At 42.6% G+C, this 24,285-nt stretch overlaps 3 protein-coding genes across 6 annotated transcripts in view; 2 read left to right on the forward strand and 1 right to left on the reverse strand.

Moving 5' to 3' along the window:
* LOC306998452 (uncharacterized protein) overlaps positions 1–24,285 on the forward strand; it is a 460,366-nt gene that overhangs the window by 402,265 nt on the left and 33,816 nt on the right. The gene's annotated exons all lie outside the window — the stretch shown is intronic.
* Positions 3,461–15,990, reverse strand: LOC306999026 (uncharacterized protein). 4 transcript variants are annotated; one of them, XR_013797702.1, is made up of 8 exons: positions 15,925–15,990; positions 15,590–15,651; positions 15,432–15,506; positions 14,184–14,425; positions 14,010–14,033; positions 13,693–13,902; positions 12,438–13,609; positions 3,461–4,641 (listed from the first exon to the last, which is right to left on the reverse strand). XR_013797702.1 is itself a non-coding variant. In XM_079613427.1 (8 exons), the coding sequence occupies exons 3-8, from the start codon at positions 15,494–15,496 to the stop codon at positions 13,320–13,322; spliced, it is 714 nt and encodes a 237-aa protein (XP_079469553.1). In that variant the 5' UTR covers positions 15,497–15,506; positions 15,590–15,651; positions 15,925–15,990; the 3' UTR covers positions 10,598–13,319. The 4 variants fall into 4 exon arrangements, 3 of the variants coding, with proteins under 3 accessions (XP_079469553.1, XP_079469551.1, XP_079469552.1); XM_079613427.1 differs by lacking the exon at positions 3,461–4,641 and having other exon boundaries at positions 10,598–13,359; positions 13,477–13,609; XM_079613425.1 differs by lacking the exon at positions 3,461–4,641 and having other exon boundaries at positions 10,598–13,609.
* LOC306998923 (uncharacterized protein) lies at positions 17,803–21,268 on the forward strand (the record flags this gene model as incomplete). Its single annotated transcript, XM_079613321.1, has 5 exons — positions 17,803–17,898; positions 18,010–18,230; positions 18,384–18,657; positions 19,249–20,287; positions 20,482–21,268. The coding sequence occupies 5 exons, from the start codon at positions 17,803–17,805 to the stop codon at positions 20,484–20,486; spliced, it is 1,635 nt and encodes a 544-aa protein (XP_079469447.1). The 3' UTR covers positions 20,487–21,268.

Genomic DNA, 24,285 nt, shown 5'->3' on the forward strand with positions numbered 1-24,285 from the left:
GTCACAGTTGTTTAAAAAAAACGCGTCTCTGTAGGCAGCCTAGGCTCTGAGATCTGCACACAAAAACAATCGGTTTCACAAACACTCAAAACCAAAATAAAAAGTGTTCAACCAATCACCAACAGGGGCTGGGTGTTGTGAGGTTTTGCGCTCGTGCACTCAGCCCTCACAACACCCAGCCCCTATCGGTGATTGGTTGAACACTATTTATTTTGGTTTTGAGTGGTTGGTAAAGGCAATTGTTTTTGTGTGCAGATCTCAGAGCCTAGGCTGCCTACAGAGACGCGTTTTTGACGGCCTGCTTATGGGGCGGGCAGCTAGCGGATCGTTTGGAAAGATTAGATGAATGTGATCATTTATTTTTGGGCCTGAAATCGCTGATACAACCTTTAAGTGAATGTAAACAGTTGGGAGAAAATCGAATGTGTAAGTATATTGGATTTGTGCATTAGATCTTAAAGTGACAGCAGCCTAATGAACCTACTGCTGTCTGCCATTGATGTTAATCAAACAACAAAAGAAAAACAGGGACTAATTTACTGCCCGTGACGGAGTAACTTTAATAATTATCATTTATATTTAATGCAAAGAGCTTATGTGGTCTAATTTTTTTCATTTACTTTATTTAATGTCTGTATAGGCTAGGCTATTCTGTAGTAGCCTATACTAATACACTAGACCTACATGAACGATTTTTTTTTATATATATATATGTATTTTTTTATATTTATTTGATATTTGGTTGAACTTACTTGCATTAATTGAAGAGACTTGGCAACATATTTTTGGCCAAAGAGTCCTCAATCTTGAACTTTCTACATATACTCACTGACTCTTCTGATGCTTCATAAGCCATATATGGCCATATCTGACCTATTGAACTTATTTCCGGTCAAAGGGTCTTAAGTTTTTAAAAAAGTTATAGACTACTTTTGATGTAAAATCTGCCATACGAGTCTTTGAACTCTATCTTTCTAAACATATTGACTCCTTCTCGTGTTAAATCAGCCATACAGAATTCCAAATTTGACCTACTGAAAATATAACTGGCCAAAGAGTACTCATAGATTAACACTATACATTCAGATTTATTTCTTCTGAGGTTATATCAGACTGAAAAAAAGGCCATATTTGACTTTCTGAAAATTGTTCTGGCCGTAGACTACTCGAAAATTCAACTTTAAATACATACTCATAGACTCCTTTTGATGCTTCATAAGCCATATATGGCCATATCTGACCTATTGAAATTATTTCTGGTCACTTTCTATACATTCTCGTTAACGCCTTCTGATATTACGTCAGCCATACAGAAGTCCATATTTTGACCAAAGGAACATATTTCTGGCCAAAGTGTCCTCAATCTTGAACTTTCTACACATACTCATAATCTCCTTCTGATGCTTCATAAGCCATATATGGACATATCTGACTTGTTGAACTTATTTCCGGTCAAAGGGTCCTAAGTTTTTTAAAAAAGTTATAGACTACTTTTGATGAAAAATCTGCCATACAGAGTCTTTGAATTCTGTATACAGAGGTCACTTTTTGACTTACTGGACATAATCCTGGCCAAAGAGTACCTGAACATTAACTTGCTATTCATAAAGATTGACTTGTTGGTTATATTAGCCATACAGAGGTCCATATTTGACCCTAGGCAAATATTTCTGGCCAAATAATCCTCAATCTTGAACTTTCCATTTATACTCATAGACTCCTTCTGATGCTTCATTAGCAAAGTCCATTTAGAAGTCCATATCTTGACTGATTGAACTTATTTCTGGTCAAAGGGTCCATAAATGGTTTTAAACTATATGAACTTAGAGACGACTTCTGATGTTAATCAGCCATTCAGAATTCCACAATTGACCTACTGAACATATTTTTGGCCAAAAAAATGACAAAAGTCCATATTTGACTCACTGAAAATTGTTCTGGCCATGGACTACTCGAAAATTCAACTTTAAATACATACTCAAAGACTCCTTTTGATGCTTCATGAGCCATATATGGCCATATCTGACCTATTGAACTTATACATACCCATACATACTCATAGACAACTTCTGATGCTTGATTAGCCATATTGAAGTCCATTTAGAAGTCCATATCTTGACTGATTGAACTTATTTCTGGTCAAAGGGTCCATAAATGGTTTTAAACTATATGAACTTAGAGACGACTTCTGATGTTAATCAGCCATTCAGAATTCCACAATTGACCTACTGAACATATTTTTGGCCAAAAAAAATGACAAAAGTCCATATTTGACTTACTGAAAATTGCTCTGGCCAAAGACTACACGAAAATTTAACTTTTTATACATACTCGTTAACACCTTCTGATATTACGTCAACCATACAGAAGTCCATATTTGACCAAAGGAATATATTTCTGGCCAAAGAGTCCTCGATCTTGAACTTTCTATACACACTCAAAGACTCCTACTGATGCTTCATGAGTCCAATAGATATACATATCAGGTCTATTGACCATCTTCTGATATTCACCAGAAGGAGTCAATATCTTTAGAAAGATAGATTTCAAAGACTCTGTTTGGCAGATTTTTCATTAAAAGTAGTCTATAACTTTATATTGTTTAAAAACTTTTGAGGACCCTTTGACCGGATATAAGTTCAATAGGTCCGATATGGCCATATATGACTCATGAAGAATCAGAAGTTGTCTATGAGTATGTATGCAAGCTCGTATTTTTTTCTGTTTTAATGAAATTACTTTTTTTTTAAAACATGGCGGCAGCTTCTAGTTTGAAAGGCTTCTAGTTTGTTTTCTTTGAAGTAGAAGCAGTTTCCATGGGTCAAAATTCAGAAACAACAACAAAAGAAAATCCCTAGTGTTTTATATAGGGGAGAGTGGGCGTGGTTGCAAAACTTTTTACATTTCCTTAAGTTTCTCAGCGACTGTTTGTATTAGAAAGACAAAAAATATATATATATTAAAGGGTAACTAAACCCTAAAACAACTTTGTTTAGTTAATGATCTGTAAGATCATCTTTATCAATGCTGTTTATTGACTCAAGTAAATTTTTTGACATGTGGGTATAAAGTGTTTTAATCTACAATATATGGTGGAAAAACGTATGAGTGCCCTCTTCAGGTTGAACGATGGCTTGCTGCAGTTGAATTTTCCTATTGGAAGTTGTGGGCCCCTGTGACGTAAGAAGGTTCCAGCTAACCACGCCCTTGCCTACAGAGAGACTCGTCTCAGATGCACGATCTGATAATTTGTACTTAAATGGACCCTGAAAAATGTTGCAATTGTACCCATATATAGGGACAGTTGCAGCATTACCGAGGGGCAGTTGCAACAGTCATTTAGATGTAATAAAACTCATACTTCAGCATCGTTTTTCAAATCTTTTTTTAGTTTATTTGAGACCAGAGTTCATTGAGTTAACTTATTAAAGTAAAAAACAAGTACACAGCCATGTAACACCTTTGTCAAAATCCCACAAACTGATTTATGTAGGCCCTAAGGGATTATTTAACATTTAAAATAAAGGATCATGGGATCACTCATTTGTCACATCTATTATTTATCTTAGACAAGACAGAGTTCATTGACTTAATAACAATATTTAAAAGGCAAAACATTAAAGTTTACAACTGTAGTAAAAAGCAGTAACAATTTCATCACCAAAAGCACACAAACTGATTATTTCATAGCATCAAGTATTCACAATTCCCCATCTGACTCCTCACAATTGTGGCAAATGTAAATGGAACCACCATCAGTGCAGGCTTCATGAACCAACATTGAAGCCACACCTCTCTCGGTCTGGAATAGCTCTCCAAACAGACAATGCAAAAATCTTCTTCTTTCTCAGAGTCACTGTCCTTCTCTGTATGCTTTTTCTTCTCGGTTTTGATTTGTTGGCTTTGTTTCCAGTGTGTTTTTTTTGTCAGTTTTCTCTTAACTTTTGTTGGATTTCTCTTAACTTTTACTTTCTCCCTCTCCAAAGCCTCCTTGTTCGGGGGTGTCTGTCAAGATGGCCAATTTGCATTTTTTCCTACCGTTTGCCCTTGTTATCTTCCGTGGTCCTGCTCTGGGGTGAGGTCTAACAGTCTCAGGGGAGAACTCAGCTTGCACTGGAGGAACTGTAGTAGAAGCAAAAGTCCCAGCATGCACTGGAGGAACTGCAGAAGAAGCAGAAGGCCCAGCTTGCACTGGAGGAACTGCAGAAGAAGCAGAAATTCCAGCGTGCACTGGAGGAACTGCACAAGAAGCAGAACTCCCAGCGTGCACTTGAGAAACTTCCAAAGGAGCAGATGTCCCAGCTTGCTCTGGAAGAACTGGTGGCGGCGGCCGGTCTGTCACCAAAGATGGTGCAAAGTCACTGTCTTTGAATTTATCACGGTTATAAGGCCAAATTCCAGTGCTGCGAGGGTATCTTCCTGTTGGAATGAGAAGACCCTCCTCGGGGTCAAGTAAACTGTCCTAATCTCCTCTCCTGTACTTAGCCTCTCTCTCTTTTTAATAAAACGGTAGTGTTGTGTGGCAAATTGAATACTGAATACCTCACTGTCCTGCCATCATTGCTCACTACAGCAGCAGCTAAGGACAGAATAGGTAGAGGGAAACCCCTATCTGTTGTCCTTTTCCTGTCTCGTGGCATACTGAAAAAAACAGAACAGAAAAAGGAATTTTCTGAAATACAAAGAGGAGACACCTGGCTATTGAAATATGTTCTTTATCAAACCACTGAATTGCCTTTTATATAAAATTTATCTAATTGTCATTATTATTGTCATGAGGGACAGTTGCAAAACCATGTCAGACCTCAGGGGACACCACGTCTTAGTCCGCTCGGACAACATGTTAGTGGTGTCCTATATAAACCGACAGGGTGCCCTCAGATCAGGCAACTGACGTACAGAAATCTCATCCTATTCTCATCCTCATCATGTTCCGGGGATCCAAAACTTGGGTGCGGACATGTCATTGAGAAACAACACTCCCCCACGTGAGTGGTCTCTCAACCCACAGACAGTGCGTCTGATATGGAGTGTTTTTCGGAAGTCAACACTCACTGCGTAACGTTCTTTTCGAAGAACAAGGACCTCTGTGTGCATTCCTGCCAGTCTCTACGATCCCTCAGATCCTCAGACGGATCAAAGGAGAGCGGATGCCCAGTCCTTCTAGTAGCCCCTCTCTGGAGAACCCAAGCGTGGTTCTCAGAGCTGGCACAGATGATGGACACTGCCCCCTGGCCAGTGAGGAAAATGAGGAATGAGGAAAGACCTCCTCGCACAGGCGAATGGGATGATCTGGCACCCTCGCCCCGACTTATGGGTCCTCAACGGGTATCCCAATGGGGTCAGTATTCACTGGCTGGTGTGCAGCCAGAGCCCCTGTCATGCGAAGTGCCAGTGGTACTCTCCTTCCTGCAAGAGCTGTTGGATGAGGGTCACTCCCCTTCCACGCTCAAAGTGTATGTGGCAGCCATGGCAGCTTACCATGCTCCTGTGGCTGGCCAGTCACTGGGGAAAAACAACCTTATTGTTAATTTCCTCAAAGGTGCCAGGAGAATGAACCCCCCAGGCCCCCTACCATTCCGGCTTGGGACCTCTCCACGGTCCTTGGGGCCCTAAGGGGGCCTCCATTCTAATCAATACAATCGGCTGATCTCAAATCCCTTTCACTAAAAACTGCGCTGCTGCTTAAGCGAGTGGGAGATTTGGGCTGTGAGCCCTTCATGTCTATAATTTGGGGTAGGTGACTCCAAGGTCTCTCTCAAACCAAGACATGGTTATGTACCTAAGGTGCTCTCGACTCCGTTCAGAGCCCAGGTGATTACCCTATCAGCACTTCCACCCTTGGAGAATGACAGGGAGGCTAATTTGCTCTGCCCTGTCAGAGCTCTAAAAGTCTATTTGGAGCGTTCTGCGTCATTTAGACAGACAGAACAGCTCTCAAGGGTTACCGGTAACGAAGCAGAGATTGTCCAGATGGATAGTGGACGCCATCTCTCTAGCATACACCTCCGTAGGCCAGGTTTGTCCCATAGGCGCTAGGGCTCATTCTACCAGAGGCATGGCCTCATCGTGGACCTGGTCTAGTGGTGTACCAATTCAGGAAATTTGTGCTGCGGCCGGTTGGTCCTCGCCTTCCACATTTGTCAGATTTTATAATCTGGAAGTTCCTTGCCTTCAGGCTCATGTTCTCTCAGTGTGATGATTAGACCTGACGGTGTCCAGTCATATCACTATACATGTTACTGTCCATAAGCACTATTGTCCTAGGACTGTTATGTAAGCATTTCATGCTTTGGCCCTTTATGAAACCCGACTATGTCCGGTTATGTCACTTATTGGGTATTATTGGCTTGTTTCTGTGAGCCCCTGGGCTCCAGTTGTATAGCCAGATGCTTGATGCAGCATTTTACATTGCATCCCCACTGCGTATAGCTACGCAATACGAAGTGACCGTTCTCGAAAGGGAACGTACTCAGTTACTATTCTGCCATGCAAAGGCAAAAGACCGTAACTTCGTTTTTGGTCGAAAATGAGTTATTTATATTTTTGGCACATTCAAGACCTCCTTTACCATGTGGATAAGTATCTTGAGTTAATTCTGTTGTTTTTTGAAAAAAGTATGGGTTGTCTTAACAGTAACTTCCAAAACCCCATGAGAAACCAAGGCAGAACACCGTAACTCCAGTTACCGCTCTTTGGCTTTGTTTTGGAAAGCTCAAATTGAGTTACGGCACTCTACCTTTGTTTAGCTCCGCGTCAATATGAAGTTACTGTGCTGGTGTTCTATCAATAATGCTACCTATCAGATTGTACGGTGTTCTGCCTTTGTTTACTGTCCATTAAAATAGAAATCACTGAGTAGCCTTTTCCATCGACAAACGTGCAATATCGTTCGCGAATTATATATGCAGAGTTGACCCGTACATCTAGCTGGCAGAGTGCCAAAACTTCGCCGCCGCCTTCAGCATCGCCTTAAATACGGTCGAGCCGACGCGGGAATAATAGATCACAGGGAGCACATAATAACCTTCGGGAGTTCCAGACTCCTCATTGATGTGTCTCTCTGCCAGTCCTTCTCTACGTCAGCCTGATATGCGAGTCTGCTCTGCAAAGCAGGATTTTTATGTTGTGGAGCGTGTTCGTTGTTTGTTGCCCGGTGTCTCCCTCTTTGATCCTTTGGGATTCCATCATTTACCATATCCCTTCTCATCACCGACAGGACCAGGCTGTCATTTGTTGGGTGTTACCCCAAAGTGGCCAAAAAGAAATTCTTGCAGACCTGCTGTTGAACCTGATCCTAATTTTTAAGCCTGTAAACAAAAGATCTGCTGCACCAACTCGTTCCTTTTGGGACAAACAATCTTGCCATTGGTAACTGAGTTATGTTACAGAACATAAATGTTTTTCGGTGTTGTCCATATTCCAGTACATGGCCCAAATCGTCTTTCCTCACTAAATCTCTCTGAACATTTTCTCCTGCATTTCTGGCCACATGGTTCCCTCGTCGGAGGGGCAGAGGTAGACAGGGCTCCGTTGGTGTTGGAGGCAGGTAGACAGGCAGGCAGAGTGGCTGGGACGAGGGCCCCGGAGGTGTTGGAGGCAGGCAGAGTGGCTGGGACGAGGGCCCCGTGGTGTTGGAGGCAGGCAAACAGGCAGGCAGAGTGGCTGGGACGAGGGCCCCGGTGGTGTTGGAGGCAGGCAGAGTGGCTGGGACGAGGGCCCCGTGGTGTTGGAGGCAGGCAGACAGCCAGGCGGAGTGGCTGGGACGAGTGCTCCGGTAGTGTTCGAGGCAGGCAGACAGGCAGGCGGAGTGGCTGGGACGAGTGCTCCGGTAGTGTTAGAGGCAGGCAGACAGGCAGGCGGAGTGGCTAGGGAGAGGGCTCTCTAAAAATTATAATTAGAGACATGGAAATCTCAAAAATATGAATGTAAGACATTATGACATTAAATTGAATGAATAGGCATACCATTGTCCAGAATTATTATTTTTGTTGTGTTTGGTGCTTCTGGACCACATTGAATAGGCTTGTCCTTACAAGGTTCTGAAATTATATGAAACAAGGGTATGATTAATACTGGTATACTAGTCCCTCTATGGAGAAAAAGATTGTGATTCATTGGAAACCAAGTCATACAAGGTGAACTTCTAATTGCTGTAATTTGCATGAATTACAGTGAGTGCACAGAGTCAATATTCAATAAACACAAAGAGTTAAATAGTCGCTGTTATTACATGGAGTAACCACTAGATGGAGAAGACTGTATATTAATTGGAATGGTGAGAAGTCAATAAAAAATTCTATACATTGTCTCCAGTGTTCACATGAGTCAATCATGAATCTTATCCTACAGCAAACCACCTCTAAGGCAGACACACACAAAAAATCCTCCAAGCACTCAGCATCTCCTCTGCTCCTCCAGAGACACAAAAGCATCTCCTCTGCCCCTCCAGAGACACAACAGCATCTCCTCTGCTCCTCCAGAGACACAACAGCATCTCCTCTGCTCCTCCAGACACAACATCATCTCATCTGCCCCTCCAGAGACACAACAGCATCTCCTCTGCTCCTCCAGAGACACAACAGCATCTCTTCTGCCCCTCCAGACACAACAGCATCTCCTCTGCCCCTCCAGCATCTCCTCTGCCCCTCCAGAGACACAACAGCATCTCCTCTGCCCCTCCAGAGACACAACAGCATCTCCTCTGCCCCTCCAGAGACACAATAGCATCTCCTCTGCCCCTCCAGAGACACAACAGCATCTCCTCTGCCCCTCCAGAGACACAACAGCATCTCCTCTGCCCCTCCAGAGACACAACAGCATCTCCTCTGCCCCTCCAGAGACACAACAGCATCTCCTCTGCCCCTCCAGAGACACAACAGCATCTCCTCTGCCCCTCCAGAGACACAACAGCATCTCCTCTGCCCCTCCAGAGACACAACAGCATCTCCTCTGCTCCTCCAGAGACACAACAGCATCTCCTCTGACCCTCCAGAGACACAACAGCATCTCCTCTGCTCCTCCAGAGACACAACAGCATCTCCTCTGACCCTCCAGAGACACAACAGCATCTCCTCTGCTCCTGCAAGCACAACAGCATCTCCTCTGCTCCTCCAGAGACACAACAGCATATCCTCTGCTCCTGCAAGCACAACAGCATCTCCTCTGCTCCTCCAGAGACACAACAGCATCTCCTCTGCCCCTCCAGAGACACAACAGCATCTCCTCTGCCCCTCCAGAGACACAACAGCATCTCCTCTGTGTCCTGGATGAAGAGGAGCAGAGGAGATGCTGAGTGCCTGATGGAGAGAAGCAGAGGAGATGCTGTTGTGTCTCTGGAGGAATAGAGGAGATGCTGTTGTGTCTCTGGAGGAGCAGAGGAGATGCTGTTGTGTCTCTGTAGGAGCAGAGGAGATGCTGAGTGCCTGATGGAGAGAAGCAGAGGAGATGCTGAGTGCCTGATGGAGAGGAGCAGAGGAGATGCTGAGTGCTTGGAGGAGCAGTGGAGAATCTGTTGTGCTTGGAGGAGCAGAGGAGATGCTGTTATGTCCCTGTAGGAGCAGAGGAGATGCTGTTGTGTCTCTGGAGGAGTAGAGGAGATGCTGTTGTGCTTGGAGGAGCAGAGGAGATCCTGAGTTCTTGGAGGAGCAGAGGAGAAGCTGTTGTGCCTGGAGGAGCAGAGGAGATCCTGAGTTCTTGGAGGAGCAGAGGAGATGCTGTTGTGCCTGGAGGAGCAGAGGAGATCCTGAGTTCTTGGAGGGGCAGAGGAGATGCTGTTGTGCCTGGAGGAGCAGAGGAGATCCTGAGTTCTTGGAGAAGCAGAGGAGATGCTCTTGTGCCTGGAGGAGCAGAGGAGATGCTGAGTGTCTGATGGAGAGAAGCAGCTGAGATAATTATGCACTGTCACTTGTAAAGAAATTTGGCTCTCCTTTCTTTCTGGGTTGCAAACCTATCAATAACTTTGTTGTTGAAGTTGGGCATGTCTTTCACAATCTTTTTCTCCATAGAAAGCATGGCAACGGCATTCAGTCTTCCTTGAGACATTGTGCTCCTTAGGAACGTTTTGATTATTTTTAGAGTGGAGAAGCATCTTTCAGATTCTGCTGATGTCATTGGAGTAGTGATAAGGATTTTCAGAAGATTAAAAGTTTCTGAAAATGTGCACTCAAGGTTGTTCTGCATAAAAAATCTGATAGAGGCACTACACCACTACACTTTTAAAACTCCGGGTTTTCATAGACCAAGGATACTTCTGTCTTCAGTCTAGCCTTGTTCAGCATCGGATAGGCCTCCACGGTGGCATTCAATGCAGCACTTGGAAAGGTTTTAGCATGCTGTGAGAACAGCTCTCCATGCAGCAGTGTTGAACTCACAAGGTGAACGCAAAGCGCTCCTTTGTGTGAGCCCAGATGGTATCATTAGTAACTGCTCCAAACATAACACAAAATTAAAACTATAGAACAACAGAGGACCTTTGAGTGGCACCAGTAACAGTGCAGCAGTTTGTGAAGCACTACTGTAGACTAGAGCACAAGAGGAGGCCTATGAAAGTGAAATAAGCTGTACCTCAATAGCAATCCGATGTTGTTCTGCGGGCCCCAGTGTCCTCGGTCTCTTGGCAGCTGGAATCTCCTCTTGCACAGTGAATATGGAAGACCTTGTTTAAACTTAAAACAATTGCTTAATACTACATTATTCTGCATTCATGTTATTTCTATGATTTTGCACATTTACCTGATGTTTCTAATGCTGTCTGCAAAATTACAAATGGCAGCTTTGATGAAGATGGGGTCAATGTTTCATGTTGACGTGTGGCATGATTTTGTGAAATAAAAAAGCAAAAAGTACCATCCTCCAGCATCCTCACAAACCCTCCTGCTTCTCTCACAGTCACAGCATCAAAGTTCCCAGAGTCCTGAATGGTCTTAAAACACTTAAGAAGATCATCCCTGTGCTCATATACTGTGTTCACTGAGCGACTGTGAAATTTTCACCTTGTTGCACACACTCTCGGAAGTCTGCTGCCAACAACATCATCAAGCATGCTGGTCCGTTTGGGCGACCTTGAAAAAAATGCACAAAATCCACCTAGCTCCTTGGTGGGTATCTTTGAGGTGGCGTTTTCATACACATCCATCACTTTACGCTTTCAACTCCTCCAGTGGCACCCCGCATAATGCTGGCTCCGTCATAAGCTTGAGCTATTAATTTTGTCTTGTCTTTGAGTAGGATCAATGCACTCATTCTTTCTAAAATTGCTTGAGCGATGTTTTCAGCATTTGCATTTTTAATCGGTATAAACTCAAAAAAGCACTCTTGAATGACGTTGTAGCGGTCGATGTAGCAAAGTACAAGGGCAAGTTGGCACTGGACAGACATGTCAGATGTTTCATCGGCTTGAATTGCAATAAAATCAGCCGCAGTCATCTCCTCGTGAATGTACTCCTTAACAACAGTCAGCATACAGTCCAGCAGCACATTCTGAATCGTTTTGGACGTACCTCTGAACACAGTAGCTCCCTCCAAGTACACCTTCAGAGCAGCGTCCAACGACGAGGTGAAGTTAACAAGGCCCCTAAAAATGCCTGGGTTCTCAGAGACTTCAGTCTCGTCGTGGCCACGCAAAGCCAATTCAAAGGCACCACAAAATGTTACACAGTCAATCAGTTTAGAAAGAATATATCGATTCTTGTCCACTTCCTCATTGTGCCTTCTTATACAAAGTCCATGGCCATCATCCAACTGAGTAGCAATGTTAGCCTTCCCCAGCAACGCAAATTTCAGGCAGTTGTCCATATGCATCTTTGTGTGTTCGTGTTTTTTTATTTTTTCCGAAAAATTTTTCATATCCTGAACACCGTTTTCACACCAGGCTCAATCGGTCGCTGCAGTTTTAAAAAGCAAACAAGGGAAGCAAAACTGCCAGTTAGCTGCACCTGCTGTCTGATGTTAATTTGTGGCTGGTCCGGTCCCATTTATTTTATTTTTAGTTTTTCAGTCAGTGGTCTTCTTTCAAACGGAGTTTAAAGAAGAGATTGCACGGTCTCTTTCTCGTGTGCCATAGGGAATGCGAAGGTGACGTCACGCCGTGTTGCATTATTCCACCGCCATATTTACAGGATTGCGCCCTACCCCGCTCTATTTGAATTCGTGTTTTGGAGGCTGTATTTGGATTTTCTTTTGAGGCGATATTTTTTATAAACGTCGATATGGTTGGTCAGTGCTGCTCGATCAAGAACTGTCATAGCAGGTCACACGATCGCTCAGGGAGGAAGCTGAACAGCGCAATACGTTTTTTTCAGCTTTCCTTCTTGGAAAAAACAGCAAGGGAAGCAGGTCGAGCAGGTTTATTTTCTTTAAAATAACATAACTTTAGCTGAATATTTAGCATTTAGTTTGTTTTAATAACTTGGCCAAAAACACAAGTGCAATCTTACCTTTGCCAGTACGACTGTGCTCTCGCAGTTAACGTTAGCCGGCTTGTGAATGAGGAGGTCTTGTACCCAGCCGCTGCAAAACTGTTCATGAGCTTCAAGGGATTTATAGCTCTTAAACTCCTGCAAAGTGTTCGCACTCAATCCAAAAACAAGGTAATTAATGATGTCCGGATATGTGAGCGGAGGAAGTGTGTCTGGATCCGTAATCAAGTCTTGGGCTACTAAATCATATGGATCAACTTGGTTTATCGCGGACAGTTTGTCCAAATAACGTTTTTTGGCAGTGGCATTTAGTTTCTCCCGGTAGGTACCCTTCTCTTTTTCTTTCAACTTCTCAATTTTTTCTGTTCTTCTTCAATTTTATCTCGTTTTAGCAAAACACACCCACTATTAAATGTCATAGCAACGGCCGGCGAAAAGGTAAACAGAGATCGGTGCCTGTAAATAAACATCCTGGGGACGATAGAAAATGTGTTTAGGACGAACATTTTAACATTTTATTCATCTTCCCGAAAGGTTAAAAACTTCTCCAAATCTTTCAGCCATCTCTTGTTGAGCACAATTTGGGACAGTGCCTCGTGTGCGGGAGAACCAGGTAAAATGACCTCTTTCCTCAAGGTGTCATGATCAAGTGGTTCATGGAGACATATGCCAAGTGCCCACTCATGCTCTCCACAGAAATGGTGTAGTACACCTCGCCAGATAGACAAAAAGAAAAAGAAAAAAAGGTGAAATAAAAAACAAACTTTTACAACATGACAGAAATTGAAATGCCATTTACATCTTAGAACAGCATGGTGAAAGATAGCATAAACAGTTGAGGATAAGTCAGTCAAAGTCATTAGGTAAACATAAAAAATACTGTAGTGTACATATTTTGCTTCAACATACTAACCATGAACTCCTCTCGGTTTCTAGCCGTCTGACAAGAAAACCAAAAGTGGTTAACTATATCCTTCATCCACACAAGGATTTGTTTTTGGCCACCTTTTGATTCCAGCGTATAAAAGAAAAATGTTTAGGAGAAATTGTTCCAAACCTGTACTCTAAATCAGAGATGATGTGGCATATCCCTCTTACAGCATGAAGTTTTTTGGTGAGGTTCTTTGCTGCATGCCATACATCCAAAGAATGGATGACACCGCGGTCCTTGTACCTCCCCCTCTCGGGATCTGCAGTGAAACAACCAAACATGAGAAAAAAGAAAGAAATATACACTCAAATTTAATAACACAAGTGAACAATTTATTCTTACGCATCAAGGCAGCAATCTGCACATGTGCATCGGTGACTATTTCTTTGATGTCAAGCTCACTCATAAGACTGTCAAAAGTCTTTATGAATGCAACCTTCTCCATGGCCACACTCTTACGATCGGTCTGCCTCTTATCAACAGTGAGGACACTGATGATGTCCATGGTTTCTTGCTCCATTGCTGTATATGTGCAGTACTGTGCACAGTGGCCTTAGGTGCAAAGCAAAAACATGATTAAATGGAGTTATGGAAATAATACATACTGCTCCAGAGCTGTATGTAAGAGTACAGAGAGGCCACCGGCTTCTGTGACTGACCTGGAGAGTCCATCCTTCCGTCAGCTGTAACAGATAAGTGGAATGTAACCATATACACCTAATACTGACAATGCTGTTCATCTTATCTGAACAATGTCATTTATTATCAATATCCCCTGACTTATAAAATATTACCCAAATCTTATGTGGCTGTTTGTTCTGTTCAGTACTTACCAAGGGCAACAACATTATCTTTATGGCGTAATCTGTCAATAACCACATTCCTCTTCTCCTCCCAAAACTCCTTCACTGCATCTACACAATAGGCATTTTGGATAGCGTAGAAGGTGCCGGGTGCCACTATTCCAATATTCATGAAGAGGAGGGCGACCTTGGTGTAGTTATTTCCGGACAAAAGAATGTTGGTGGCCAACATGAAGTCTCCTCCTTGCATGCCATACTTCAATAATGGCTGGCTGTTCCACACAAAGAGTTTGTGCCCATACGAGCAATACTATGTGTGGAAAAACATTGTATATAGTTTAACCAGTTTAACAAAATTCTCTGACATGTAAAGTGCTCTGTGATAATTTTGGATCACATACTTAACCACTCTAAGCTAACTGCAGTACCCCGTGAACGCAAGCTGACTCGAAATGGTGGAATCCCTTCACAATCCTGACCTGTGCTCCTATCACTATAGTTACATTTACCTATTGGTAGTTGGAGAAAACGAACAAGTTTCATCAGATTTTCATGACACGTGATGGATGCAGGCTGATTGATGAGGTCACTTTCGACTCTGACTCCATCTGGCAGAGGAAAGATGAAATGTTCTGAGTGTTCTGTAACGTCTGGGTCTGCAGTTTGCTCCTCTGAGTCAAGTATGTCCATGACAGCTTCTTCCGACCCAATAACCGGAAGCCTGTCGATCTTTTCCTGCAACTTACTGTGAGCACTGTGTATATAAAACAAATGTAAATAAATACACATTTTCCTTCATGTATTAAAAAGTAGTGATTCTCACATTACAACAGTTCTTACCGCACATATATGGGTGGCACATAATCAACATCAGATGGTTCGGATGTGATTTTATCCTGAAGTTCTACCCTGCAACAGAAAAACAAAGGAAATGATTAATTAACAAACCCATGAGAAGGAGAGTACTGCACACCAAAAGAGAGGTGCTTGCTACTAGTGCGTAGAATCTGGAAGAAACAGGTGCCACACACTCCAAGTTAAAAAAAAAAAAAAAGGATATATTTACAGTTATGGAGCGATAACGTTTCGGTTTTTACTTTTCCATAAGCCTTCTGTGATCTGAATAAGGTCTATGGCCCGAAACATTATTGCTCAATAAATGTTTTTTTTACACTAAACTTGGGAGTGTGCAGCAGCTTTTTTTTTTCGTAATTAACAAACCCAACCATTATTAACATTACAGGACTGTAAATAAAATGAAGATCATTGGCAATTTACACACTATTCTCAAGGATGTTGGCTACTTCTTCATCAATGAGTGGTGTGTGATCCAACAACTCCATTGATTTGAAGCTATAGACAAACAAAATATCAAAACAATAAGCTATAATAACAGCACATTGTATATTACAAATCTATGGCAACAACACATCTACCTTTTTTCCAAAGGTCCCACCTCCTCTTCAAGTGGTTGTACTCCATCTATTTCAAAGCTGACCTTGTTGACACAACATTATGGCGTGAATATCCTTTCATGGCTGAAACACGCATAACAGAGTTTTATGAAACAGTAATCTGTGTGTGTTGCTTTATAAAGTACACAAAGGTCACAACAAGGAGCTTCAAGAAATTCAGGTAGAAATCTAAATTCTACCTGAAAAGGCTCACTCGTCCCATCACCAACTATTTCAAACATGTTTTACAAAATAGTGACAGACATCTTTGCAAAGAACAATTTTTTACATTTAGTACATTTTACACAAAACCGTACCTGTCTGATCCCCCTGTAGTGACTGTTGTAGGTATGTGTGGTAATCCTAATTTAATCGGTGTTGATGTTGACGGCGCCTTTCCTTTTGCTTCTTAAAGCTGCAAGTACATAACAATTACAAAGAGGGTGTGAGATCTAACAGCATTTACAAGTGAACTGAAAACAACACAGTGCTATTTCAATGAACATTTATATCACGTATTACCTTTTCAGAAGAAAAAAAGCCATTTCTGGATCACTTCGTATTCCCAACACAGATCTGAGCTCCCTTCAAGGCTCAAATGCGAAGCCGATGTTCACTCTAGTCCTTGCTTGGCGCCGGTCCCTCTCAATCTTCGATCTTTTTCGGCCACTTGTCAGGGGTTTAACTTTTTTAGTCTTCTGTGGAGTTACTGTTGGTGTCCGAGTTGTCCTGGGTCTCTTCTGTGTATTCGCAAAATCCATTGCACTGCTTGCGAGTGTAGGCTACTTGCTGACTAGCGGTGGTGGCAGAGTGATCTGAAACGTTTAACATGAACGCGCTTGACATCACATCCGCAGACAGCGTGGGAAAAATCCGACCCGACAGAAAATAGGAAAAATAGGATACAGGCTTATAGGTGCACCCACTGTGAGCGGACAAGGTGTCAGTATGCTCATCAGGAGATGTTTGAGTCATAAATGGTAAAAAAAAAGGCTATTGTTACGTTTATTTTGGGGAAAAAGTTGCATATAGCCCCTTTAAGTTAGCTAAAGCATACATTTAGATTTCAATATATTTGTGGTCTTTTTTCTTAGTCAGCCTAATTTAGGGTGACCAGACTTTCACGTTTTCTAGGGACAGTCCCTGTTATTGGTGCAGTGTTAATTTTGTTGACGAATAATTTTCATTATTTTTTTTGTCAACGACATTTTTTCACAGACGAAAACGAGACAATAGCTAAATAAAAACTAGTTTTGAATGACAAAAACTATGACGAAAATCTATTGACATTTTCGTCAACGAATAAAAACTAGACAAAAATGTTAGATAGTGACGATTTGGGAAGCGATCCAGTCAGAACCGCAGATCAATCTGCATGCCATTGGACATGATCTGATGTCTTAAAGTGACAGTGGGTAATAAACCTAATGCGGTCTGTGTCCTTAATATTGATCAAGCAACAAAAGAAAAAGAGAAAAGCATTCACTGCTCGTTACTAGCTTTAATAAGGATTCATTATATTTAATTCATACAAATAAATATGTCTGCTGCTTGAAAGAATAAAAAATGCATATATCATTCATTGAAAATAAGACTGTTCTACTTTAGGAAAAGTTTTTTTTATTTAATTTTAAGATATTTTTTAAGTCACAGTAGTTAAATCTGTATTGCATGTTCAAACATTAAAATCATTCATATTAACAGGTTAATAAAGGTTTTCTCTGGAAGTATGTGGGATTGGAAATTTTAGAGAAATTCTAAATTAATGCAATCGTGGCTGCATGCTCTTTGATGCTCCTCACTCTGACTTTCTGTCCAGTTACCCCATGGAACAGGGTGTTCCCCATGGCCTGAGCTGGGAAGCTCCTGCATGTTTTGCAGTACATCAGTTGTGCAGGTTCATCATATTCAATGAACGAATAGCACTTTTTCCATTCAGGAAGAAATTTTCTTTTCTGTTTTGTTGCATAGCCAGAGCTTCCTTGATTCTGTAAAGAAGAAGAAAATGTATTGATTTGCCTCAGCCCCCCTAACTATGCACGGCTTCAGGACAATTTTCACGTCATAGCTCATGTAGGCAGGCTTCAGGCCTATAATGGGTTTAGTTCAATTGTAATGCACACAAATCAGCTGATGATGCCCTACAAGCAAGAGCTCACCCAGAAAGAGGAGCACTGGTGGCACTTTTTGACAGAATGGATGAAGCAATACAGGAAAAGATGGTGAAACTCTTCAACATAGCCTACTTCATTGCCAAAGAGGAGGCGGCCTTCACCATGTTCCCCAAGCTGGTGGCTCATAATTCTATTTAATATTGTCACAGCTCAACATTTGTATGGGTCCTTTTAGTAATTAAAATGACTAAAATGTTCTTTACCTCTTTTTTTATTTTTAAACTGTAGACAATCCCAGGCCCAAGGCTACACCAGTTCATGGATGAAGTTGGGGCTGGAAGTACCTGGCAGGGTGTCCAGATCAGCAGGACCAATGCTGATGACGACAACTTCAAAAACCTCAAGCTTCGGCTCACCAACAGCTTCTGTGAGTTTGTGTCAGAGCGTTTCAAAAGTCTGGAGACCGGCGTTCTGAAGGCAACCTCCACACTCTTTGACCTGTCCAACTGGCCAGAAGACTACTGATCTGGCAACATTTGGCACAGCTGAAATGAATGCCTTCATGGAGCATTTGCATCCCATCCATGTGAGGACTTTGAATCCGTTGAGGCAGCTAGGCGAGAGTGGCTTGACCTTAAGATTCTTGTTTCCCGTCACTACAGGCACCTCGATTCCCAGGTGCTGTGGCAGCGGCTGATTCAGGGTGCCATTGGAAGGGATGCCCAGCAGATAGCAGAGATCAGCCTTGTCCTCCCTATGAGCTCCTCTTGCTGTGAGCGTGGCTTCTCCAGCATGAAGAGGATCAAGTCAGACTGGAGGTCCTGCCTGTCCAATGAGATGCTCAACAGCCTCCTTCAAATCTCTGTTCATGGCCCTCCTGCACAACACTATGACTCTGTGAAAGCAGTGACCAAGTGGTGGAGTAGTGGCTCCAGGGCACGAAGACCTCAGTACAAAGACTGAGACGGAGACAGAAATTCCCCCAAATTCTGTGTTCTAGAGAAGTCATATTACACTTTTTAAAGCCCTTTCTCTTAATAACACGTTTCAGACGTTTCAGAAGAAGCAGTTGAACAGCAAGAGAAGACATCTGTGTGTGAGTGTTTACTTTTCTCAGTCGATTTTAGCGCGGTTCTTTGTTGCTAGGAAACTTTGTGTTTGTTTGCTGTGTTTTACTCTGGTAAAACGCACGCGCACGTGGCATTTGTTTGTGTCGTGACTTTTGAGTTTCGCGTGGCTAAACAGTGGGCGTGGCCATAAGCCAGTTAAGCATTTAAAAACAGCTAGTCAATAGAAGTTGTCAGAAGAAGCAGTTGAACAGCAAGAGAAGACATCTGTGTGTGAGTGTTTACTTTTCTCAGTCGATTTTAGCGCGGTTCTTTGTTGCTAGGAAACTTTGTGTTTGTTTGCTGTGTTTTACTCTGGTAAAACGCACGCGCACGTGGCATTTGTTTGTGTCGTGACTTTTGAGTTTTGCGTGGCTAAACAGTGGGCTTGGCCATAAGCCAGTTAAGCATTTAAAAACAGCTAGTCAATACTAACAATGCAACTGATACTCTTTTCTCCACTTTAACATCCTGCTTGGACAACTTCTGCCCTCTCTCCACCAGGCCAGCCCGCGCCACTCCCTCTGCCCCCTGGTTATCTGATGTTCTTCGTGAACATCGTTCGAAACTCAGGGGTGCAGAGAGGAAGTGGCGCAAATCCAAAGATCCTACTGACCTTGGTCTTTATCAATCCCTCCTCTCTTCCTTCTCTGCTAACATATCTACTGCTAAAACTACTTACTATCACAACAAAATTAACAATTCTTCTGACTCTCGCAAGCTCTTCAAAACCTTCTCCTCTCTTCTTAACCCTCCTCCTCCTCCTCCTTCGTCAACCCTAACAGCTGACGATTTTGCAACATTCTTCATAAATAAAACAACCACCATCAGCGGACAATTTACCAATCCACAAACTAACACACACATTTTAGCAGCTAACACACAGACTCTACCCTCATTCTCCTTGCTTTCAGAGACAGAAGTCTCAAAACTCCTTCTTTCCAGTCGACCTACTACCTGTCCGCTCGACCCTATTCCCACTAACCTACTTCAAGCTATTTCTTCCTCTGTTGTACCCGCACTCACACACATCATAAACGCCTCTCTTCACACTGGCACATTTCCCACAGCATTCAAGCAGGCTCGGGTAACCCCACTGCTTAAGAAACCCACTCTAAATCCAGCACATCTAGAAAACTACAGACCGGTATCCCTCCTTCCATTTGTCGCAAAGACACTTGAACGAGTCGTTTTCAACCAGATCTCCTCCTTTCTTACGCAGAACAACCTCTTGGACAACAATCAGTCTGGCTTCAAAAGCGGACACTCAACTGAGACTGCTCTGCTCTCAGTAATCGAAGCACTAAGACTTGCAAGAGCCGCTTCCAAATCCTCAGTTCTCATCCTGCTGGATCTGTCTGCTGCCTTTGACACAGTTAACCACCAGATCCTCCTGTCAATCCTAAAGAGGAAGGGCATCTCGGGAACTGCACTCCTGTGGTTCAAGTCTTACCTCTCAGGTAGGTCCTTTAGGGTGTCGTGGAGGGGTGAGGTGTCTAAAACCCTACATCTAGCTACTGGTGTGCCTCAGGGCTCAGTGCTTGGACCACTTCTCTTCTCCATCTACATGACATCACTAGGATCTGTGATTCAGAAACATGGCTTTTCCTACCACTGCTACGCTGATGACACACAACTCTACCTCTCATTCCAGCCTGATGATCCGACGGTAGCCGCTCGCATCTCAGCCTGCCTGACAGACATCTCTGGCTGGATGAAGGACCACCACCTTCAACTAAACCTTGCGAAGACAGAGCTACTTGTAATCCCGGCTAACCCAGCACTTAATCACAACTTCACCATCCAGCTAGGCTCTTCATCCATAACTCCATCAAGATCAGCCAGGAACCTTGGAGTTGTAATTGATGACCAATTGAATTTCACAGACCACATTGCTAGCACTGCCCGGTCATGCAGATTTTCCTTGTACAACATCAGAAGGATCAGGCCCTTCCTATCAGAGCATGCTACACAACTCCTTGTTCAGGCGCTTGTTCTATCCAGACTGGACTATTGTAATGCTCTCCTGGCTGGTCTCCCAGCTTGCACTGTCAAACCTCTGCAACTGATCCAGAATGCTGCAGCTAGAGTGGTCTTCAACGAGCCGAAGAGAGCACACGTCACTCCTCTCCTCACGAAATTGCACTGGTTGCCGCTCGCATCAAATTCAAGTCACTGACGTTTGCCTACAGAACAACCACTGGCACTGCTCCCTTGTACCTGAACTCATTACTACAGACTTATGTGCCATCCAGAAACTTGCGCTCTGCAAGTGAGCGGCGTCTGGTGGTGCCATCCCAAAGAGGCACGAAATCTCTCTCTCGGACCTTTACCATGACTGTTCCCTGCTGGTGGAATGATCTGCCTAGCTCAGCCAGAGCTGCTGAGTCTGTAGCCATCTTTAAGAAACTGCTGAAGACGTATCTTTTTCGGCAGCACTTGAGCACTTAATCCAGTACTACTAACACTTTCTTATCTTAAAAAAAAAAAAAAAAAAAAAAAAAAAAAAAAAAAATTGCGTTGGATTGTACTGTGAAGGGTCATAGCACTTACATATTGTTGTCCTACTGCTAGTTTAATTGCTTCTATTGTTTCTCATTTGTAAGTCGCTTTGGATAAAAGCGTCAGCTAAATGAATAAATGTAAATGTAAATGTAGACGATCAGCTAATATAGCTGCGTTTCCATCGAAATTACCCAGAACAATTTGTCCTATGAACTTTTTTTGCCCCAGACCGGTTGCTTTCTGCGTTTACACCGCGGTCTAAAGTACCGGGAAGATTATAAACTGCGCGCAACTGCTCCTCCCAGTCTGCGACGCACAGTAATCAGTTGAGCGCCACATTTATAAGTATGGAGGAGATTCAAACTGTGCTGCAGTTGTTTGTGATGTATTGGTTTACAAACAAGGTAATTAACAAAGCGGCAGAAAAGAGACGAGCACTGATACTAAAGCGTGTTCAGAAAGCTCGTAATGCTATAAAATTAGACGATGCGGACATTGACCGTGAGATGGCTGGTACAACGAGCAGAAAATTTCCTGTTACACAAATACGCTTAATAAAGCCTGAACCTCGTCGTCGGTCCAGCTGTTTGTTTTTTTAAAATTAGATTTCATATTTGCAGACAGACAACTCTTACTGCATGAAGCCACGAACCGCAATAGATTTTGTAAAATGGCAGTTAAAATAGAATGCTGCGTGGAGTCATCCAATCAAAATGCGGCGTGAACACAACCAATCAGCATGTTCAGCGCACAAGTCCCACCCACCCCCCGAAAGTTCCTGAACTTTGAAAAAGTACTACCTCGCCAGCAGGGATTTTCGGAGGGGGAAATATTTACCCGGAACTTCATTTAGACCCTGATTCCTGCGGTGTAAACACACCGAGTACCACCCCAAAGTTCCTAGTTCCTGGGGAAAGTTAACGCGGTGGAAACGCGGCTTATGAGACATTACCACTTTGAGATATGTAGTCACCAGTATATTTGTTATTGTTTAATCCAACCAACTCAAAAACGTTTTGAGCTGTATGTATTTTTCTCTTAATTTTCGTATATATGTTAAAAAAAAGAAAAGAAAAAAAAGATTTGTTCTGCATGAATACAACAAAGCATTTAACTCCTGTAATTTTTTATTAAATCAGTTTTTTACCTGTTTACAGATAACTACTTTGAATGGAGCTAAATAAATATAATAATATATATCATAAACATTTGAATGGTGTTTTTATTATGTGACTAACAACTATAGATGATAATAACAAAGTACAGAAACAACATGTTTATTTTGGGACGGTTGACATTCACTTTAGGACTTTTCACTTTTTCAAATTGATTTTCAGGACGGTTCCAGGACGGAGGTGAAAAAAGTTAGTCTGAAGCCCTGCTCACTGCCACATGACCTTACCAAGTAGAGTAAAACTCCATGTTATTCTAATTATAATTATATATTAGATAATTATTACTATGCGTCACTGATTGGTTGAATTGATCATATTTAGTGACGTTTTAATAGCATATCAGAGCACCATTGGTTAGATAGCGAGGGCGCTCTTTCTCGGCGCTCCGAGCATAAAACTACACATTTATGATGTTATGCGGCACACGATGAAGCTGGCAGACAAAAAGACCCCCACCCCCTTTCTTCTAGTGTGTAAAACACGTACACCACTACACCTGTACAGAACAAAGTCATGTTTTTGTCAAACTTAAAACTTTTTTAAAACTTGGTAGGAGGGGCAGCGCCCCAGCGCCCATAATAGGCCAGCCGCCACTGCTCCACAGTGACTCTAGGGGTCTGTGTTTGACAAAAACGGAAACTGCATAGTGTGCCTTTAACTCAAGTCCAGCATGCCGGAACAAAGGCTAAGAGCCGTAACAACTGTTGCGGCGTTCTGCTGTGGTTTCTCGTATGGTTTTGGAAGTTACGGTTGTCACAGCCCTTTATTTTCTCGTCAAAACAATCCAATTTACTCACGATATTTATTCACATGATAAAGGAGGTCTCAAATACCCCAAAGATGACATTAATTTTTGACCAAACATACAGCCAATGACAGAGCAAGAAAAAGGACAGTGTGAGTTATAGAGAGGAGTTATAGACCAGAATATAAGTATTTTATTATATTTACAATTAAACCAAACAGAAACAGCAGCAACACATTGCAAAATTATTTACCCACCCCAAATTCTTGGCAAAATACACAATCATTGCTTCCCTCGTCTCCACAACAATTTCCTCCTGCATACTCTGTTTTTTTTCTTTTTGCTGCAAATCAGCGCACAGACAATTTGGATTGCAATCTTCTTGCAGGCTATCATTTGTAATAACAATTTCGGTCTCACGCACGCGTGATCTTTCGTTATTTTCTTATCACTTCTCGTTCTCGCGTGTGTTTGGTTGTGAAACGTAGTTTGCGGACCAGACAGAAGTTGTTGACGTCTTTAATCACGCAGTGTGAAACCTCCCGTCACCAATCCATTGTGTAGAGCCCAATTAGCAGTCAACTTTGTGTGCAAGGATATTAGATCCTTCGAAACTGTACATGGTGATTGATACTTCAAATTGGCACAAAGTTTGATCGGCATTGGTGCTCGGGCCAGTCGTGTGGATGCTATTCAACTCCTGCCTGATCCAACAACTGTCTCGCGCATAATCAGCAAATATGCAGAGGATGTTCGTAGATAAATAATTCCAGAAATGCGAATGCAGCTTAGTGAAAGCAATGGAGCAGTCACTCTGGATATGTGGACAGATGATTATAGAAAAACTGGCTATCTCTGTTACTATGCACTACATCAACAGCAAGTGGGAGTTAATTGAGCGAGTGCTCTGCACGTCTCAGTGGAATAAGCGCACTACGCAAAACAGTATTAAATAACAATATTAAGGCAGCCATCATCAATGCATTAAATACATTTGGCCTTGATTTAAATTGGTGTATGTGACAGAGGGGCA

Source organism: Phoxinus phoxinus, assembly GCF_949152265.1.
Source record: "Phoxinus phoxinus genome assembly, chromosome: 5".
Classification (NCBI taxonomy): domain Eukaryota; kingdom Metazoa; phylum Chordata; class Actinopteri; order Cypriniformes; family Leuciscidae; genus Phoxinus; species Phoxinus phoxinus.